We start from the raw sequence: 20,535 nt of genomic DNA on the forward strand, positions 1-20,535 counted from the left end.
AAACCAAGAATGGTGAATCAGCATAGCCTGGTATGTTACGATAAAGAGCTTCATAATGGTTAGGACACACAGTTGATGCTTATAGTTTAAATTGTCACTAACCATGCAACAACATTTTCTGGATTAGCTAGTTGTGTGTGTGTGTATACATGAGAAATAGGACTCTTTTTAATCAATATAAACTATGATAGGGCAGTTTAATCCTCTGCATGCTCCATCTCTTTCTAGTTGTCCCTAGACTAGCATCTATGTCCTCTCCCATACACCATATCATGCTCCCCTATATCTCAATAGCCCACCTAACAGCATGGAGGATATTATAGAACAGTACTGAACAGTGTATTCTCTGAATCAAGCACTGCAGTGAAATATAACAATCACTAGAGCTTTCAGCAGTCTCTCTGCCTCTTTCTGTAGCTTATTATTTTTCCCCACCCCCTACTCTATAGGCATCTACGGACAGCATGTACGCTGAAAATATAGTCCACCTTAAGCAAGTTTTTCAGAGTGATAAGTTGGGGAGGAAGCAGAAAAGGAAACTGAGGAAAGAAGAGGCATTTTCTCTGATAAAGTTTCTTATATTTTTGGATGTGTTTGATAGTGTTGCAGAGCTTCAAGATCCTAGGTTAACATCATGGGTAAAAAATGAACAGAGTTTAAATTCTCATGACCCAGCCTTGATAGAAGTAACTTAGAAGTTGACTATGAAGAAAAGTTAAAATAGGCACGACATGTATGCATGGTATTACTTGTAGAACCACCCAGTGCTTTTTCTCAGCCTCACTGGCCTACAAAAATAGCTATCTCTTCATACTCATATAAAGAATATTTTCCAAGTTCTCCAAAAATGTAAATGCAAGTATTCCGATAACGGAAATCTTTTCCCACCATCACGTTTTATTCTTAGCTAAGTCAATTTTTTGTTAAAACATTGAGAGGGAGCAGAAGAACTGCTTAGTCTTTTTTTTCTTGATTATGTCCTCATACTGAACACAATATTGCAAAATAACAGCTCTGAGGAGCAAGGAAAACAATTGCAGGGCAGCAGTGCACAGGAAGTTGTGTTATTTGAAGAAGAATAGGATCAACGACAACACAGGATGCGAGCAAACCTCTACTATAGGAAGAAGGATATACATTTCTAATGACACCCACATCTTAACTGCACTTGGCTTGTAGGAATATCTTCATTTTCTTTGTGAGAAGTCGCCATCAAGGAGCCATAAGGAGAGGAGAACAGAAAAGAATGGTCGCTCCACTATCCCTACTTGCCTTTTTGGTATCTTTTCTTTGTACATATGCAATACCTAAGAAGGAGCAAAGTGAAGCCATCTGTTCTAATGATGCCTGTTACACTGTCTACCTGAGCCAAGATGTATATTCTGAAGCAAGTAAGGAGTGTGTTAATAAAGGAGGTAACCTTCTGACTATACACAATGAAGAAGAAGCCGGCCATGTTTACAGTTTACTTTGGAAATTCACCAACACTATACAGGTTACTGAACCCTTGAAGCTCTGGATTGGACTAAAGCTGACGTTAAACACGTGTGTTGACCAAGATAAAGCTTTAAAGGGGTTTTTATGGATCACAGATACTAAATACTCAACTGAAAGTCAGTTCTCCAACTGGTTGACTGTGCCAAAGAGGACTTGTATCAAGGAAAGGTGCGTGAGTATGAAACTTCAGATGAACTCACCAGATAACTATAAATGGACCGATGAACTATGTTCTTCCCGTGCCGATGGCTTTATCTGCAAATTTAACTTTCAAGGCATGTGCCAGAGGGTTGCTCTTGCTGGCCCAGGACTTGTTGAATATGAAACCCCTTTTAGTTTCAGAAGTCCGTCATTGGACTTAGTTCCCTATGGCTCTTCAGCTTCTGTGTCTTGTGGTCATAGTGGGGAACAAACAGGACCTTTGTTATTGTGTCTGAAATCAGATGAAACTAATGTTTATCAATGGCAAAATTCTGGAGCGGACAAGAAATTGAACGGACCCTTTTGTGCTTCTGAGGAGCTGGGCTGTAAGTACAATAATGGTGGATGTGAACATGAATGTGTAGAATATCCACACAACAAATCCCTCTCATGTAGATGCAGAGATGGCTATGTGTTAGCCCCCGACCAGGTGTCTTGTGTTTTCCCGGACCACTGCAAGTCTAATCCATGTGAGCAAAAATGTATAAACCACCATTCTGGCTTTAAATGTTTATGTTCTAGTGGCTTCGAGATAGCAGAAAACAAAGCACACTGCATAGATGTTAATGAATGCTTGAAAAGACCTTGCAGCCAGACCTGCATCAACACTTTAGGAAGTTATTACTGCCAGTGTGATACTGGATTTCAACAGCAAGAAGGTCAATGCATTGACATAGATGAATGTATCAACTCCAATTGCTCTCAAAGCTGCCTCAATACACATGGATCCTATAGCTGCTCCTGCAATGCTGGTTACACCATTAGCAGTGACAATACCTCATGCCTGGATGTAGATGAGTGCGCCCAGTCCCCATGTGCCCACTACTGCCACAATACGGATGGAAGTTATGTCTGCTCTTGTCCGAAGAGAATGCTATTATCGTCTGATCACATATCATGTATTCCTGAGCAAAATGCAGATGCCTCTACTAGTGGTGATATAAATGAACTGGAACCAGAAGAAGCCACCAGCAGTATGGTCCACCAATCTACTCCAAACTTTACAGGTGCCACTATTGGCCTACAGGATCATAGAGAAACAGGACAGATCATGCAGTCTACACCTATGCCACAAGAAACAGACACCTTATCCGGAAATAGTTCTGTTAAGCAGGTAACAAGTGGTCATGAGGGCAGCCAGAACATAGTGCTGTTAGTCAGTATACTATGTGCCTGCGCAGTGTTGGTAGTCATGACTATCATCGGAGGGGTCTTATGTCACAGAAAGAGAAGTGCAAAGAAAAACCAAACTGAGAAGCCACCGAGTGCAACAGATAACTACTGCTGGGTCCCAGATCAAAAGGACGATAAGTCTGTAAACAATGACTACAGATGACATGACCGCTCATATACATGTACAGTATACACCCATTACCAAGCTTTGTTTTATAGATAGGGTTTTCTTTTTATCACATATATGAGTATTGTGTTTTTTTATTATTATTATTATTAGTAACCACTAAATGCTCGATGTTTAAGCTTAGCATCTATTGTTTGATGGTAAACTGTTCTTGGTTTTCGAGTTTCAGGTCAATGAGGCTTTTTTATTTTATAAAGAGTTAAAGTTAAGCAACTTTGTAACGTATTACTTCCATGATTTCATTAATTTTCATGATCTTCTTGGGAACTGAAATTTTTTGAGGCAGGTTAAAATAAAATAAAAATCTTAAAAAACTCTATAATTTACCATCATACAAAGAAGGCTTCCCGTTTTGTGAGTTGGTGCAATAATAGTTTAGACACTGGATTTGGTGCCCTACTCCTCAGTAAAGTTACTTGCTCTGTTCAGGAAAGGAAATCATTGCTTTCTATAGGTGTGAGTAGACAGAACGTGTTCAGAGATGTCACCTGTTCTGTTTTATTGAAAGTTTTTCATTATCAAATATTATGTATTAGGTGAAGGATTAGTCATGTTGTTTTTCTTTTCAGTAGAACATTGATTTTATAATTGTGTATGTGAAATGTTATAAATATGTATATATATTTCCCCTTTCCTTTAAATTTTATGTATTTAAGATATATAAAATGATATTTTATCCTAAGGGTAGGGTCACACGTGCCCTATTTTGCTGCATATTTGCTGCTGCATTTTTTCCTACCCATTGACGTCTAGGAAAATACGGGTAGGAAAATACGCAGCAGCAAATACTCAGCAAAATATAGCACCTGTGACCCTACCCTTAGTGGTGCATTGCAACTTACACCAGTGTTTCCCAACCATTGTGCTCCAGATGCATCAAAACTACAACTCCCAGTAAGCCCGGAAAGCCAAAGACTGTCTGTGCATGCTAGGTATTGTACTTTTGCAAGAGCTGGAGGTACCCTGGTTGGGAAACACACAGATAAATTGGATTCAGTATATTATAAATATTTCAGAATTTTTCAATATATTGGCCTTCATTTGCTAAACTGACTCTGCCTTGGTTTTATGTTTTCTTTTGGCACCCAATTATTGCGACATTATTGTGCCCTTGATGCGATACTGTGTGCCAAAAATCCATTGACATCCCATCTAACCCACCAGGAACTCTACCAAAGGGGTGTGGCTTTAAATTAGCTTACAACCCTACATATTTATTAACATTTCTGACCAAAAAAATTGGCTTTCTGTAGGGAAACTATCAGAAAAAAAACACACAATCAGCAACTAACCCACTCATTTGCTGGATTATGTTTTAGAATGTTATTAGCTTGTTAATATGATACCTATTTGTAATGTGTGTAGAATTATTCACTTTTTTAATGATAAAATTCTATGTGCAAAAGTTTTTAAAAATTGCTCAAAATTTAAACTAAATAGAAATGTTTATGAAATTTCCTCAGTGCCATCAATTGTTTTAAGTTGCCAAATGCTGAATGAGGAGAAAAGCCGTTTTTATTTTTATCGTCATGTGACACATTTTTCACTTGCGCAAATCTGCCCCAAAATTTCATGACAAAAGCGACACATTAGTGAATAATGTAGGAAAACCTGACTCTGTTAGGCTGGGTTCACTTATGTCTGGCATCTGGTATAGGTGAACTCAGCCTAGATCTTGACACAATTGATGCCAAACTGATGACAAGTTGTCATCTGTTGTACAGGCAAGCTGCATTCCCCTGTCCAGTGCCCTCCGGTGTGTCCAACCATCCGGCATCAAAATTGAGATGCTGGATGATTGTGAACTGTCCCATTCAAATGAATGGGATCAGTTCTAGAATCAGTTTCCCTCCGGTGCTCCGAATGGAAACTATTCCGGACGCCTGATATATGTGAACCCAGCCATAGTAAATAAGGCCCACTATTAATTTCTCATGGTTTTCAGGATCTCTACTTTCTACCAGTCGATAGAAACCTTTAGGCTATGTTCACACTGCGGAATGTCCGTGCGAAATTCTGCACTGACATTCAGCAGCAGCGTTCCATTAATTTCAATGGTATTCTACTGCACTGTGCACACTGTGGAATTTCCGCTGCGGAAATTTTGATTCCGAGATCCGCAGAAAGAATAGACTTGTGTATTCTTTCCTCAGATTTTGCTCAGAATTGCATTGCCATCTATGAGACAGCGCATTTCCATCGGACTTAGCACCAACCTGATCTTTTAAATGTGCAGAATGTCCGTGTTTTCCAGGCCGACATTCCGCACATTTTTGGCTGTGTGAACATGGCCTTTTAGAGCAATCAGAGCTATCTGTTGGGCATTACTGATTACAGTGCAATTATCACAGCTATGTACGTGTGGGCATCACTGATTACAGTGCATTTTTTAAAGCTGTGTATTGTAATGAGGCCCTGGGAACCTGTGTGTCCATCACATACCCGAAACAGATTCTTGACCCTGGAAGTAAACAATAAAAGGTCCAATTCAACAACTCCAAGCAGAGATCTTAAAACTGTGAGGCGTTGATGCATAAAAAAGGTTGGAAAATAGTTTTTATCATCCAGTCAATAAAATTTATTTGTCTAGAATTGGAACTATGCTTTTGGTTTTTAGGAAATTTAAATAGCTTTCTAAATGATTCTGGTCCTTTATTGCATTTATAAAAAGACTCTAAATGCAGCACCATGATGGTTGTGTTTTGTGTTTTACATAGACATTTTTATGTTTCATGAGTTTTGAAAAATTAAAAATTTGCTTTTAAGTTCTTGAATTGTCAATCTAAGAATAAATACCTTCAACGTACTCATCCAATCCTGTGACCTGCTCTTTTATATATATATATATATATATATATATATATATATATATAGACTTCATTTCAATGTTATACAGTATTTCATCAAGTTATAATATTTGTTTGCTTCCAGGACAACCATTTTAACTGTTGTAGAAAATAGTGCAACTCATTCTAAATAAAAGACAGGAACTTCTTCAAGGTCCTGTGGAGTACACAGTACAGTACACAAAAATATTTTGGAACTGCCCTTATTTGGTGTCCAAAGAAGCTGCCCATGCTGATAAAAGTAAAAGTGGTATATAGCAGAGAGAGGCGATACTTTTTCCCATGAATCTTTATTGGGTTTTTTTTCTTTTCATTTTTCTTAAGACAATAAATATGGACATTATTCTATCCAAAGGTCCATTTAATAAAGAAAACGTCTCCCACCACTAGGGGTCCCCATACCTACTGTAACACTAACCAGTCCTGCAGCAGCATCACGCTTGTCCATGAATCATGGCCAAGAAATGACTCATGGACAAGGCTGCATGAGCAGACATGATCACTGATAGCCAGCCATCTTACCATGCGACCACGCGGGGTTTCATCCCCCCCCCCCCCCACCCCAGCGATCGCTGCTAACAGCTAGTCAAATCTGACTAGCTGATAGCAGCGTTTCACTATCAGAATACTTAGCAGCGCGGTGTGTGAGTCCCGATCACGGGGATCGGGATACACACCGCTCTGCTAAGTGTCCCTGACCCATCCCCCGGCGTCACTTACCCGGCCATGCGGTGTCCTGAGCGGTCCCGTCGCGAGCGACGTCCTCCAGGCGGTCCCGGCGGCGCTGCTGTAAAGCGATCTCACTGCTGCCTCTGGGAGTTCCAAAACTGCAACTCCCAGCATGCCCAGACAGCCTTTGGCTTTCTGGGCATGCTGGGAGTTGTAGTTTTGCAACATCTGGAGGTCCACAGTTTGGAGACCACTGTATAATGGTCTCCAATCTGTGCTCTTCCAGATGTTGCAAAACTACAAATCTCAGCATGCTCAGTCTGTCCAGGCATGCTGGGAGTTGTAGTTCTCTAACATCTGGAAGAGCACAGATTGGAGACCATTATACAGTGGTCTCCAAACTGTGGACCTCCAGATGTTGCAAAACTACAACTCCCAGCATGCCCAGACTGCCCAAGCATGCTGGAAGTTGTAGTTTGGCAACATCTGATCCTTCAGATATTGCCGAACTACAACTTCCAGCATGCCTGGGCAGTCTGGGCATCCTGGGAGTTGTAGTTTTGCAACAACTGGAGGCACACTAGTTGGGAAACATTGTCCGTTTCCTACCTCAGTGCCTCCAGCTGTTGCAATTGTTGCAAAACTATAACTCCCAGCATGCACTGACAGACCATGCATGCTGGGAGTTGTAGTTTTGCAACAGCTGGAGGCACACTGGTTTGGAAACACTAAGTTTGGTAGCAAAACACTTGAAAGTTTATTACTTAACTTAGTGTTTCTAAACCAGTGTGCCTCCAGCTATTGCAAAACTACAACTCCCAGCATGCACGGACAGCCAAAGGGCATGCTCGGAGTTTGCAACAGCTGGATGTTTGCCCCCTCCCCCCAATGTGAATGTACAGGGTACACTCACATGGGCGGAGGTTTACAGTGAGTGCTGCAAGTTTGAGATGGCGCAAATTTTGCGCTGCAGCTCAAACTTCCAGCGGCAAACTTGCTGTGAACCTCTGCCCATGTGACTGTACCCTAAAAACACTACACTACACTGACACTAACCTAAAATAAAAAGTAAAAAACACTACATATACACATACCCCTACACAGCCCCCCTCCCCCAAAAAAATGAAAAACGTCTGGTACGCTACTGTTTCCAAAACGGAGCCTCCAGCTGTTGCAAAATAACAACTCCCAGTATTGCCGGACAGCCATTGACTGTCCAGGCATGCTGGGAGTTTTGCAACAGCTGGAGGCACCCTGTTTGGGAATCATTGGCATAGAATACCCCTATGTCCACCCCTATGCAAATCCCTAATTTAGGCCTCAAATGCACATGGCGCTCTCTCACTTTGGAGCCCTGTCGTATTTCAGGGCAACAGTTTTGGGACACATATGGGGTATCACCGTACTCGGGAGAAATTGCCTTACAAATTTTGGGGGGCTTTTTCTTCTTTAACCCCTTATGAAAAGGTGAAGTTGGGGTCTACACCAGCATGTTAGTGTAAAAAATAAATTGTTTACACTGACATGCTGGTGTTGCCCTATACTTTTCATTTTCACAAGAGGTAAAAGGGAAAAAAGACCCTTTAAATTTGTAATGCAATTTCTCCCGAGTACGGAGATACCCCATATGTGGGCGCTAAGTGCTCTGGGGGCGCACAACAAGGCCCAGAAGGGAGAGTGCACCATGTACATTTGAAGTGATTTGCACAGGGGTGGCTGATTGTTACAGCAGTTCTGACAAATGCAAAACAATAAATATCCATATGTGACCCCATTTTGGAAACTACACGCCTCACGGAATGTAATAAGGGGTGCAGTGAGCATTTACACCCCACTGGCGTATGACAGATTTTTGGAACAGTGGTCTGTGAAAATGAAAAATAAAATTTTTCATTTGCACAGTCCACTGTTTCAAATATCTGTCAAACGCCAGTGTGGTGTAAATGCTCACTGCACCCCTTATTAAATTCCATGAGGGGTGTAGTTTCCAAAATGGGGTCACATGTGGGGGGTCCACTGTTCTGTCACCATAGGGGCTTCCTAAATGGGACATGCCCCCCAAAAACCCTTTCAGAAAAACTCACTCTCCAAAATCCCATTGTTGCTCCTTCTCTTCTAAGCCCTCTACTGCGCCCGCCGAACACTTTACATACACATATGAGGTATTTCCTTACTCGAGAGAAATTGTGTTACAAATTTTAGGGTGATTTCTCTCCTTTTACCCCTTGTAAAAATTCAAAAATTGGGTCTACAAGAACATGCGAGTGTAAAAAATGAAGATTTAGAATTTTCTCCTTCACTTTGCTGCTATTCCTGTGAAACACCTAAAGGGTTAAAACACTTACTGAATGTCATTTTGAATACTTTGGGGGGTGCAGTTTTTATAATGGGGTCATTTATGGGGTATTTCTAATATGAAGACCCTTAAAATCCACTTTCAACCTGAACTGGGCCCTGAAAAAGTACGATTTTGAAAATCTTGAGAAAAATTGGAAAATTGCTGCGGAACTTTGAAGCCCTCTGGTGTCTTCCAAAAGTAAAAACACGTAAATTTTTTGATGCAAACATAAAGTAGACATATTGTATATGTGAATCAATATGTCATTTATTTGGAATATCCATTTTCCTTTCAAGCAGAGACTTTCAAAGTTAGAAAAATGCAAAATTTTCTAAATTTTCATGAAATTTAAAATTTTTTACCAAGAAAGGATGCAAATATCAGTGAAATTTTACCAATAACATAAAGTAGAATATGTCACGAAAAAACAATCTTGGAATCAGAATGATAAGTAAAATCATTCCAGAGTTATTAATGTTTAAAGTGACAGTGGTCAGATGACAAAAAATGCCCAGGTCCTGAAGGTGAAAATGGGCTGGGTCATGAAGGGGTTAATAACTAGTTAAATCATGGTCCCACACTGGTAACTATCTCACATAAAAAAACATTATCCCAAAATCAGAAATAAACCTACTGAGAGTGATCACCTATAGAATGCAAGAAAAGCTAGTGTTCTCATCCACTTACATTCTACTTGTACAAGTTTTTTCTGTAGGTCCACCCTTCTTACGCCAAGATGGATTCAATAGATTCTTCTGAAAAACAACAGTTTCCACTGTCCATTGTGTATCAACATGAAATGGCAAAGTATAGGTTTTAATCTACAAATTCCTTCTATATCAGACATTCCCACTCTCATAGCCGCCTTGACATCTCTGATGTGTTCTTGGGCCCTTACCCAAAGTTCTCTAACCATCATCCCCACTATTCGTAATGAAATTAGCAAAATACGCATGCGCGATTATATCTTTCAACTAACTACTTCACTATTGGTTGCTAGGGATGTAGCTAACCTCTGACAACTGTATATGCATCCTTCTAATTGGGAGGGATCAGTGTCCTCTTGAAGTGGCGATATTTGCGAATTTTCGCAAATTTGCCTTTTTTGCACCACAAGCTGGAAGCAGGGAGGGATGATCACTTTTTCTTTACACAGTACACATCATTGTGATGTGTACTGTGAAAAAAAATGAATATTTGTCATAACTAATATATTTTGCGATATTCTAAATATTCGCGCTCAACACTAATTCCCACATCAGTCTACATGGACATAGTTAAAATTATTTACTATGTCAACCTTGGAGTTGCAAAATGTATCATTCTTCAATATCTGTGGGCACACTGAACAGCAAAATAATCAGTTCAGGAGAAGAATATGAAAAAAATACAAGTGTTTTTTCAAATCTTTTTTTTACAGAGAATGTAATAAAAAAGAATTAAAAAATGCAATCGATGAAGTAGCAACATCGGACAGGACAGAACTATTACTAACTTAAAAAAAAGAGACAATCAGAAGAGCAACCACATAATGTATATGGTAACTTACGACAGGCCCACTAATTTGATTAAAAAAAAGACAGTAAAAAGTATTGGGGACTCCTTAGGGCAGACACAAAATATGGGAATCTGTTCAGAGAGCCCCCAATGTTTGTCCACAATAGAGGAAAAACTCTAGGTAACATATTGGTAAGAGGCGATATTGCTAAAAAGAAAAAAGACCAACAAACCTTTTTGTTATTCTCTAGAAAAGGGATATTTTCCTGCTTGTCATGTACACATTGTAGCGGTAGGATCATCCAAACAAAGGAAATAAAATCCTGGTTAAAGGATTTTTCACTTGCTGATCTGCAAACATTTATTTGCTAAAATGCCCATGTGGTGATATTTATGTCGGCCAGATAAGCAGAAAAATTTTAATTAGATGAACAGAACATAAATCTAATATAACAAAAGCATTGCAAACTAAAACCAGCAGCGATAATAAGTTTGGAGAAAGTACAGTAGTGAGACATTTCTTAGAAAATGAACATAAAATTTGTGATTTGAGATGGCAAGTAATAGAACAGATACCGCATGATGTGAATAAAGCCATGAATCGTAGACGTCTATTGCAAAGAGAGGCATTTTGGATAACCCAATTAAACACAATTTTTCCATCAGGATTGAATGAAATGTGCAGTTTTAAAGTGTTTTTACAATATATGACTGCTACAATTTATCGTACTAGTACCACAATGTGCACAAAAACATTAGAATAGTGAATTATAACTAAGATAATTATTATGAGTTAGAGGTGCACTTAATCTACTAGTAGGATCATGGAGAAGGTCCTAGTACGCATGAGTAAGGTGGCGTACCCCAAAACGTTGTGTCAGACCTTCGGTGATCATTTTGGTGTGTAAGACCTCTGCCGCCGCATCTCATTATTGAACCTACTGATGTGTATATTCAAACGACCTTTGTGAGAAATGAAAGGAAATACAAATAAAAGATGAAGAAACGATCCATCTAACTGTAAGTGCTTTCATATGAATACATAAAGAAAAGACGCTGTGCTTGCCCATGTGATAAAATGGTCTGTTCTAAGGAGTCACATGAAATTCCTTACTTTGGCTGAATACTCGACACACAGATTTATTATATTGATGAAGCACACTGAATAGTAATCACAGGACACTGACCCCCATTTGACCGGAATTTAGGTGGAACATTGTAGGTTTTCATGTATCATGTAAGGATTGGCTCTGTCTGGCTGTTACTTGTGGTTCTCTAGGGATGAGTTTTTTCCAACTTAGGATCCTAAGTCAGAATTGGCCACAATTTTGAGGACCCCCTTCATGTCATTCCATCTCATGTGGTAATTTGTTAATAGTCTGATGTCCTTAGAGTCACACAACCTTTGTTTTAGGGTTAATAATTTAGACATCTTTTGAGACGTCATGTGCAGATCAAATGCTTGGTGTTCAAATTTTTTATCGGTGTTGCAAATATGCCTCTCCCTAAAAAAAGTGTTTAGTGCTCCAGTTACATGTACATAGCCAGGGGACAGTTTAACAGTAGGGTGTAAATTACACCAAATAGGGCATTAATAGGACATTACCACCTATACCGGGGAACATAAACATATGAAAGACATCTTACACAAACATTGGCCCATCCTAATGAATGACCCCTTTTTACGAGACACTCTCCCCCAGAAAACTGATGTCACGTTCAGGAGAGGCAAAACACTCTGTAATATTGTAGCCCCCAGTAGACTCAGAACCCACAATTCCCAACCCATGAGTTTTCTCTCTACCATAGGCTCCTATAGATGTGGGTATGTCCGTTGCAAATGCTGTGCCAATCTGAACCATCGCGCTAAAACCTCCTCATCTAGAACCATGGGAGAGACTTTTCATATTAATACACTGCTAAATTGTTCCTCTCAATATGTGGTATACCTTTTAGAATGCCAATGGGGTATACAATATGTGGGGAGAACCATTAGGTCCCCACGAGAAAGAATTACGAAGCACAGAAACAATACCATCAATGGATTTCTCCTGCATAGCATTTCCAGGCATTTAACTCAGCACTATGGCCAAAACTTAAATTTCATCACATCCCCCCATAGAAAGTATATCCAAGGATAATCCACATAGGTTCAACACCCTGTGCAAGAGAGAAAATTATTGTATATACAAACTTCAAACCCTGGTTCCCACAGGCCTCAACAACAGGATTGAATGCTCCCTGTAAACACATCAATCATTCCACTGGCACAGATGGTTTAAACTGAACTCGGCCATTTTATTTTTATTATTATTATCATTTTAATTGTATTATTATTATTACTCTACTATCATATTGATAATTTTATTTATTTTTATATAGTCATATATATTTATATGTTTACTATGTACTGCTTATCATGCAATTATGCATACTTTTATTTATGCACATTTCCTCTCTTGTCTAGAATGTATTTTGGTACCATTTTACCATATTTTCATTTTTTTCACACATGTATTCTGCTTTTACAGATGACTGCGGTATATCTTGGCCTATTATACTGGCACTACATGTATCTATTATTTCTGCCCCCTACACTAATGCTATGGGTTTAATGGTATTTACTACCTCTATGTTGGCATTATATGTCTTTGACCATTCTCTACCCTATCTAACATATCAGCCCCCCACATTCCTATGATGGATTTTTCCTCATACTTTTATCCTAACTACTAACTACTAACTACTTCTAATATCATCCATACCTGTATCTCCAACTAACACTATATATTGTGTCTAACTCTATCTATTTCTAATATTATCTTCACTCACTTCTCTGATTACAACTCTATGTCTTGTCCCGAGGTTCCCCTACCTATAATATGGCTCTGCTCCACCAAACTCTATTCTGCCCGATTATAATTTGCTCTAACTGGTAACGGCTATATTTCCACTGGTCCATACTGCAATACTATCTATTTTATATTGTTTCTTGCCCTCTCAAACAACTTGAGTAAGTGCAAGGGATCGCATTGTTCACCCTATTCACATGCCACAGTGGGCCACTTCCGGACCATTGTGGTTCTGTAGCAGTTGCTAATCATGCTAAGCATAGGATCTTATATAAACATGCTGCATTATTTATCTGATATAGTCTTTTAATGTATACTATCTATTTTATATTGTTTCTTGCCCTCCCAAACAACTTGAGTAAGTGCTCTGCAGCGCAATTACAACACAGACAGTGCTATCCCTAAGTAACACGCACTGACAAGCTAGTTCTGACCGTGCGATCAGCTGATTGGCCGAGGGCCGATCACGTGACCGCACGGCGTAGCAACGCGTCCTGAGCAACCAGCCTGCCTGACGCTGCTGTGCTAGTATACAGCGATCTACGCTCCACAAGGGATCGCATTGTTCACCCTATTCACATGCCACAGTGGGCCACTTCTGGACCATTGTGGTTCTGTAGCAGTTGCTAATCATGCTAAGCATAGGATCTTATATAAATATGCTGCATTATTTACCTGATATAGTCTTTTAATGTACACTTATGCTGTGTATTATATGTTAGCTGTTTTGTATGCTTTATCTGATTTTAACTTCATACTGTACACCCCTCCCCTTTGTTTTTTGGGCTATATAAACCTGTTACCCTTGACATTACTTTACCCTGATCTGAGGAAGGGAGGGTTCCTCCCGAAACGCGGAATTTAGTTATTTTATTATTTTATCCAATAAAATGTCCTGTTGAGGACTTTCCTACTACTTCTGGCATCCGCCTTTTCCTTCCACTAGAGTCTGCAGCGCCATACTCCAAGGTTTTTTGTTTTTTGCTTTGCTTTCACAATATGGGTATTCTTGTCTTATTTGTGGGGAGGAGGAGTATTGGATTGTAACACTGGTACTCCACAAGGGAGAGGGGACAGTCCAAAATCCTTATTACATTCTATGGAGGATTCTGAAAAAAAATCTCTAATCTATATATACAGGGAAGCCACCATAGAGGGGGCAGTAAGAGGAGAACAGAAGCCTGATGATGTAACATGAGCAGTTATCATGTATGGACATTCCTAGGGTTTCCTTTTCAGAACACACGCAGCCATTTGTCTATACAGTAGGATACTTTTAACTCTTCAACTGTAGATATATGTTAAGAGTTCTCATTAGGGCCTTCTATATGATGTATACATTAGAGTTCACGGTAATGCCTTCTATCAGAGGTATTTGTTGGGAGTCCATGTTTAGGCTTTTCATCTGAGATACATGTTGGGAGTCCTCCTAACCTCAGATGGAAGTCCTCAACATAATGTGAACTCAGCCCAAGTTCTGCCTTCACCATTTGCCATGCAAAGATCAAGAGCCCTATTGTAAGGTTGAGCTCCATGTTGTGCTCCGGGGGGGTAAGGCATAGGAAGGTGGCATAAAAGCGACATTAGCAAACAAGGGAAGACATTTAACTTGAACACGAATGTGGAATCTCCAAGCTTTTGTGTTACAGCCACCACCACTGCCAACCCGGAGATCAGACATCTTTGGATAGGGGATAAGATGTTTTTCTCCGGAGTATCCCTTTAACCCTGTATATATTGAGTATTTGTATAGACTTCATATATTTGTCAATAAAAGTTTAAAAACATATACAATGTTTATATTTGTATTTTGGTACACCATATACCTTTTAAAAACACTGAAGCAGCAAACTTTGTGAACACCAATTTTTGTGACAGTCTCAAAACGTTTGGCCATGGCTATAGAAATAAATAACTATAATGTCCATCCAACAATACATTAAAGGGTAGCTCCCACCATCCTATTATTTTTTTTTTTGCTAGCCCGTTAGCACCCCCCCGCCCCCCGCTACAGCACTAGCCCGTTCCCTCCTCCCCCCCCCTGCCCCGCATACCCCGTTCTCTCATTACACTTGCAGTTACTGCAGAGTCCGGCAGCGGGCGTGCAGGGACAGCGGTGGCAACGAGGCGGCGGCGGCGATGTGCGGGAGGAGTGGCCTCCCAGCCAGTGGACAGGGAGCCAATGAGCTCGCTCCCACCTGTCTGATTGAAAGGCAGGGAGCGAGTGCAGCCTAACTGAAAAAGGACTGATTGCCACCCCAAAATCAGTCCTTTTTCAGTAGCCGGTTTTTAAATGTAAATTAAACCTTTTTAATAAAAAAAAATAATAATAAAAGTATATTAGAGATATGTTGTAGTACATAAGTACTACAACATATCAAAAAATAAAGTTGGTGAGAGTGCCCATTTAAAGGATTAGATGTACAATTCAGCATATCCATACCACATGGGCCATAATTTATACAAAGATGGCAGATCATGAATAAAAATCACATGGGGGACAAATGTGTAACCGCTACATGTAGTAAAAACAAAGGAGATATATGGCAATAAATATGTAACAAGGCTAACATTGTGGGTCATATGACATGGACCCAGGTAAAGAGCAATTCATAATGCAGATATAAGATATGGAATGTGTATCAATGCAACACTGTAACAAAAAGCTGCAGGTAAGTGGAACCACATGTAGCTGTATCAAGAATAACATTGTGGACCGTGCTTCCTAGGTTCAAGGCATCTTACTGAGAAAAAAGAAACTTTAAAAAAATACACAGACTTCTCAGTCTTTTAACTTCAAAACCCCCTCAGATTGATGAAAACACTGAAATATAACAATGCATAGTAGCAAAGAAAACATTTGCTGGTTAGAAATGTTCAGGAAGTTGTGTCCCTTTTGCAAAGAATAGGAGCAACTCCAACACAGGATACGTGAAGACCTCTCACATAGCAAGAAATGACATACAACATACAGCCACTCACATCTTAAGTGCACTTGGCTCTGAGTGAAGCTTTCTGGTCCTGTCTAGATCGGGAAAGTAGCTGTTAAGAAAAAGAGAAGTCAAAAGAAAAGAATGGTTAATCAGATATTAGGACTTGTTCTTTGTGTTGGCTTTTTATTTATTTCTTATGGCAAATCAGAAAAGGAAAACAATGAAGCCATCTGTTCTTCTGATGCCTGTTACACCGTCCACCTGAATACCAAGACATTTACCGATGCACACAAGGAGTGTACTGACAGACGAGGTAACCTTCTGACCATACATGATGAAGAAGAAGCCGGCCATGTTCGCCGTTTACTCAGGAAGTTCACCAACACCACAAAGACTACTCGCCCATTAAAGCTCTGGATTGGACTGAAATTAAACTCATGTGTCGACATTAATAAAGCTCTAAAGGGTTTTTTCTGGATCACAGATCCTCAACACACAAAGGAAGATCAGTTCTCCAACTGGTTGACTGAGCCAATGAGGACTTGTATCAAGGAACGATGCGTGAGTATGAAATTGCAAATGAACTCGACAGATAACTATAAATGGACCGATACACTATGTTCTTCCTTGGCTGATGGCTATATGTGCAAATTTAACATGTATGGGATGTGCCGGCGGATTGTTCTTGAGGGCCCAGGACATGTTGAATATGAAACCCCTTTTGAATTTAAAAGTTCTACTTTGGACTTAATTCCATATGGCTCTGCAGCTTTGGTGTCTTGTGGTCACAATAAAGAACATACAGAGCCTTTATTATACTGCCTAACAACAAATGAAACTAATGTTTATCAATGGGAGAATTCTGATATGAGGGTGAAATCAGATGGACCCTTTTGTGCTTCTGAGGAGCTGGACTGTAAGTACAATAATGGTGGATGTGAACATGAATGTGTGGAATATCCACAAAACAAATCAGTCTCCTGTAGATGCAGAGATGGCTATGTGTTAGCCCCCAACCTGGTGTCGTGTGTTTCCCCGGATCACTGCAAGTCTAATCCATGTGAGCAAAAATGTATAAACCACCATTCTGGTTTTGAATGTTTATGTTTTAGTGGCTTTGTATTGGCTGAAAACCAAATTAACTGCAATAATATTGAAGGATGTGTCAAAGGGGAATGTGAACCGGAAATTATTGATGGATACAAAAATGAAGAAATGGAAGCAGAATACAATGACACGTCTAGTAGTATTCATAGAGAAAATGGGCCCCAAGCCACTTCACATTCCATTATAGACAGAGAGAAAGAGAAAATGCCCAAAACTACACAGACCATCCTAATGCCTTCGGTGAAGACTGCCTCCCCGAGTGTTATTTCTGTAAAGGACACATCAGACTGCAGTGCACCAAGACCTGGATCAAAGCTGCTATCGTATATACTTTATATCAGTGTGGTATTGTTCTTTTACTTTTAATTTCTGGAATCTTCTGTCTCAGAATTAGGAACATGTACAGAATTAAGAACAAAGCTGTGAAAACGTAATTGTAACAATTTTATACAGTGAAACCTGACCATCCAAAAAAAAAAAAAAAAAAGGTCTTTTATAGGGTGGTACTCTCCAAGAAACAATTGCTGGAAAAGTGTCTGGTCTGAGTCCTCAGCATAGCTAACCAATTTATTAGTCAACAGCAGTGCTTCTTATTTTATTACTACTCCCTAGCATGTTTCCCCATCTCATTCCTAGTCCACAGCATAGCTCTTACACTACACTGTCCTCGGCATCTCATTTTTATTGTCCACAACATGGCTCTCCGTCTCATTCCTAGCCTCCGGCATGGCTCCCAATGGCATTCCTGTTCTTAAAGGGGTACTCTGGTGGAAATGTTTATTTATTTATTTTTTTTTAAATCAACTGGTGCCAGAAAGTTAAACAGATTTGTAAATTACTTATTTTTAAAAATCTTAATCCTTCCAGTACTTATCAGCTGCTGTATACTACAGAGGAAGTTTCTTTTTGAATTTCTTTTTCTGTCTGACCACAGTGCTCTCTGCTGACACCTTTGTCCATGTCAGGAACTGTCCAGAGCAGGAGCAAATCCCCATAGCAAACCTCTCCTGCTCTAGACAGTTCCTGACATGGACAGAGGTGTCAGCCGAGAGCACTGTGGTCAGACAGAAAATACATTCAAAAAGAAAAGAGCTTCCTGTGGAGCATACAGCAGCTGATAAGTACTGGAAGGACTAAGATTTTTTAATAGAAGTAATTTACAAATCTGTTTAACTTTCTGGCACCAGTTGACTAGGAAAAAAATGGTTTCCACCAGAGTACCCCTTTAAGCATGGCTTTTGATCTCATTCCCAGGCCCATGCATGACTTTCTGTCTTACACCTGGTCCCAGCATGGCTTCCCATCTTATTCTTGGCCTCCAGCATTGGCATCCTATTTTATTCCTAGTCCCCAAGGCTTCTCATATCATTCATGGCCCCCCAGCATGGCCTCTTTCTTTCTTTACCCACAGCATGGCTATCCCTCTCATTCTTAGTGCAGCCTTATGTGGTCTGCACCCTACAAGTCTCCCTGAAAGCCTTCCTTCTCCTGCGTCCTAGTTAATAAAGCTTGCTGTAGCTGGAAAAATGTTATTCCTCCTGCTATTTTATCTCCAATGATGTGGTACAATGCTGGCAACATCTCTCCCTTAATGTCCCTTACATTTCTTTGCTTGCTTCTTGCTCAGGTTTGATTATACAGCACAGAGAGGATTTGCTTCCGATGGTTCAAAGCACTCATTCACCTAATGTGTTGTTTTCTCAAAGGGGTTCCCACTAAAATATTTTCTCCAAAATGTGGTCTTCGGACACATAAGGGAGTGGTCTGCTTATAGAGGGGCAGCTATAATCACAGAAAAAATGACCTAGATGGGGGAGTGGTCTTCTTATGAGGTTTCAATGGATTTAATACAGTGGTCCCTCAAGTTACAATATTAATTGGTTCTGGGACGACCATTGTATGTTGAAACCATTGTATGTTAAGACCAGAACTCTATGGAAACCTGGTAATTGGTTCTAAAGGCACCAAAATGTCATCCAAAAATAGGAAAAAGTGAAAATGAAAGAAAAATAAGGAGATAACTAATACAGAATAAGCAAGTTCTTACATATAAAAGTAAGAAAGATCTGCTGGGAGCTGTAATCACTGTCTATGTCAGTCTTTCCCAAGCAGGGAGCCTCCAGCTGTTGCAACACTACAACTCCCAGCATGCCCGGACAGCCAAAGGCTGTCCGGGCATGATGGGAGTTGTAGTTTTGCAACAGCTGGGGGCATCCTGCTTGGGAAACACTGGTCTGTGTAGAGGACAGGATCTTCTTCGGGGTCCTGTATAGTACAAGCAATGTCCTAAAAAAGTAACATGGAGTCGCCCTCACCTAGTGTCCAAAGGAGCAGGTTATCCGGGTACAGGTAAAGTGTACAGAACATGTAATACCTCTCTGAACTGTAGGGGGCGCTAACAGACATCAGTCAGTGCATACACTTCAGTAATACAGGGGTTTTACCAGTGAATGCCCATTCTGATTGGTCGGTCCTTCCGGCCATTGACACGTTTCACAGATCTGGACTGTCTGTAGATTGTATGTTGAGTCTGGTTTCAACTTACAATGGTCCAGAAAAGACCATTGTATGTTGAAACTATTGTATGTTGAGGCCATTGTAAGTTGAGGGATCACTGTACTTTGTTGAATGCAGTCTCTCAGATTGGAAAAATAGAATTTTTTTCTATTCAGAAACAGTGCCCCTCATGTCCATGAGCTGTATCCGGAATAACAACTTGGCAAAGCTGCTGTACCAAATCTAGAACTCGAACAAGAGGAGCACTGGTTCTGAAGAAATACAGTAGATATAAGATAGATAAATAGATAGTTAGATTTGTACTGTGCTAAATGAGCTTATAATGCTCAGTTGTGACCTGGAAATGACAGCATGCAACTATGAACAACTGGAGCCTCCTAGTTATGTAGACAAAAAGATAAACAGATATACATGGCATTCTTTTGGCTAATGTATGATTCATTACACTGTTAATAATACAATGTATAATGAACCAGCGTCTCTAAGAACCCTGTCAGTCCCATCTCTAGGAGTGGTATCCTGACCAATAGATGACTTCCTTCCGCTGCTGATATCACTTTCAGCCACCTTACAATGATTTGTGTGGGACAAATGGTTCATACAGACAGAACTGTGCATTTCCTAAATTAAATTAAAGGGTTTTCTTGGCAAAATATATTGATGACTAATGTTGGGCACAAATATTCGCATTTCGAAATTTAATCCTGAATATCGCAAA

General features: G+C 39.9%; 2 protein-coding genes across 2 annotated transcripts; both read left to right on the forward strand.

The window, feature by feature from the left end:
- Positions 1–1,091: 1,091 nt before the first annotated feature.
- Positions 1,092–5,855, forward strand: LOC130362776 (complement component C1q receptor-like). Its single transcript, XM_056567784.1, has one exon. It carries the CDS (start codon positions 1,247–1,249, stop codon positions 3,032–3,034), a length of 1,788 nt encoding a protein of 595 aa, XP_056423759.1. The 5' UTR covers positions 1,092–1,246; the 3' UTR covers positions 3,035–5,855.
- Positions 5,856–16,255: 10,400 nt separating this feature from the next.
- LOC130362777 (complement component C1q receptor-like) lies at positions 16,256–18,017 on the forward strand. The gene has a single exon (XM_056567785.1). It carries the CDS (start codon positions 16,335–16,337, stop codon positions 17,664–17,666), a length of 1,332 nt encoding a protein of 443 aa, XP_056423760.1. The 5' UTR covers positions 16,256–16,334; the 3' UTR covers positions 17,667–18,017.
- Positions 18,018–20,535: the final 2,518 nt, after the last annotated feature.

The sequence above is a fragment of the Hyla sarda genome, chromosome 3, assembly GCF_029499605.1.
Source record: "Hyla sarda isolate aHylSar1 chromosome 3, aHylSar1.hap1, whole genome shotgun sequence".
NCBI classification, from domain to species: Eukaryota; Metazoa; Chordata; class Amphibia; order Anura; family Hylidae; genus Hyla; species Hyla sarda.

What these genes read in the sequence shown, in the direction of transcription:
- LOC130362777 (XM_056567785.1), top strand. Translation starts at nt 16,335, where the DNA reads ATGGTTAATCAGATATTAGGACTTGTTCTTTGTGTTGGCTTTTTATTT.
- LOC130362776 (XM_056567784.1), top strand. Translation starts at nt 1,247, where the DNA reads ATGGTCGCTCCACTATCCCTACTTGCCTTTTTGGTATCTTTTCTTTGT.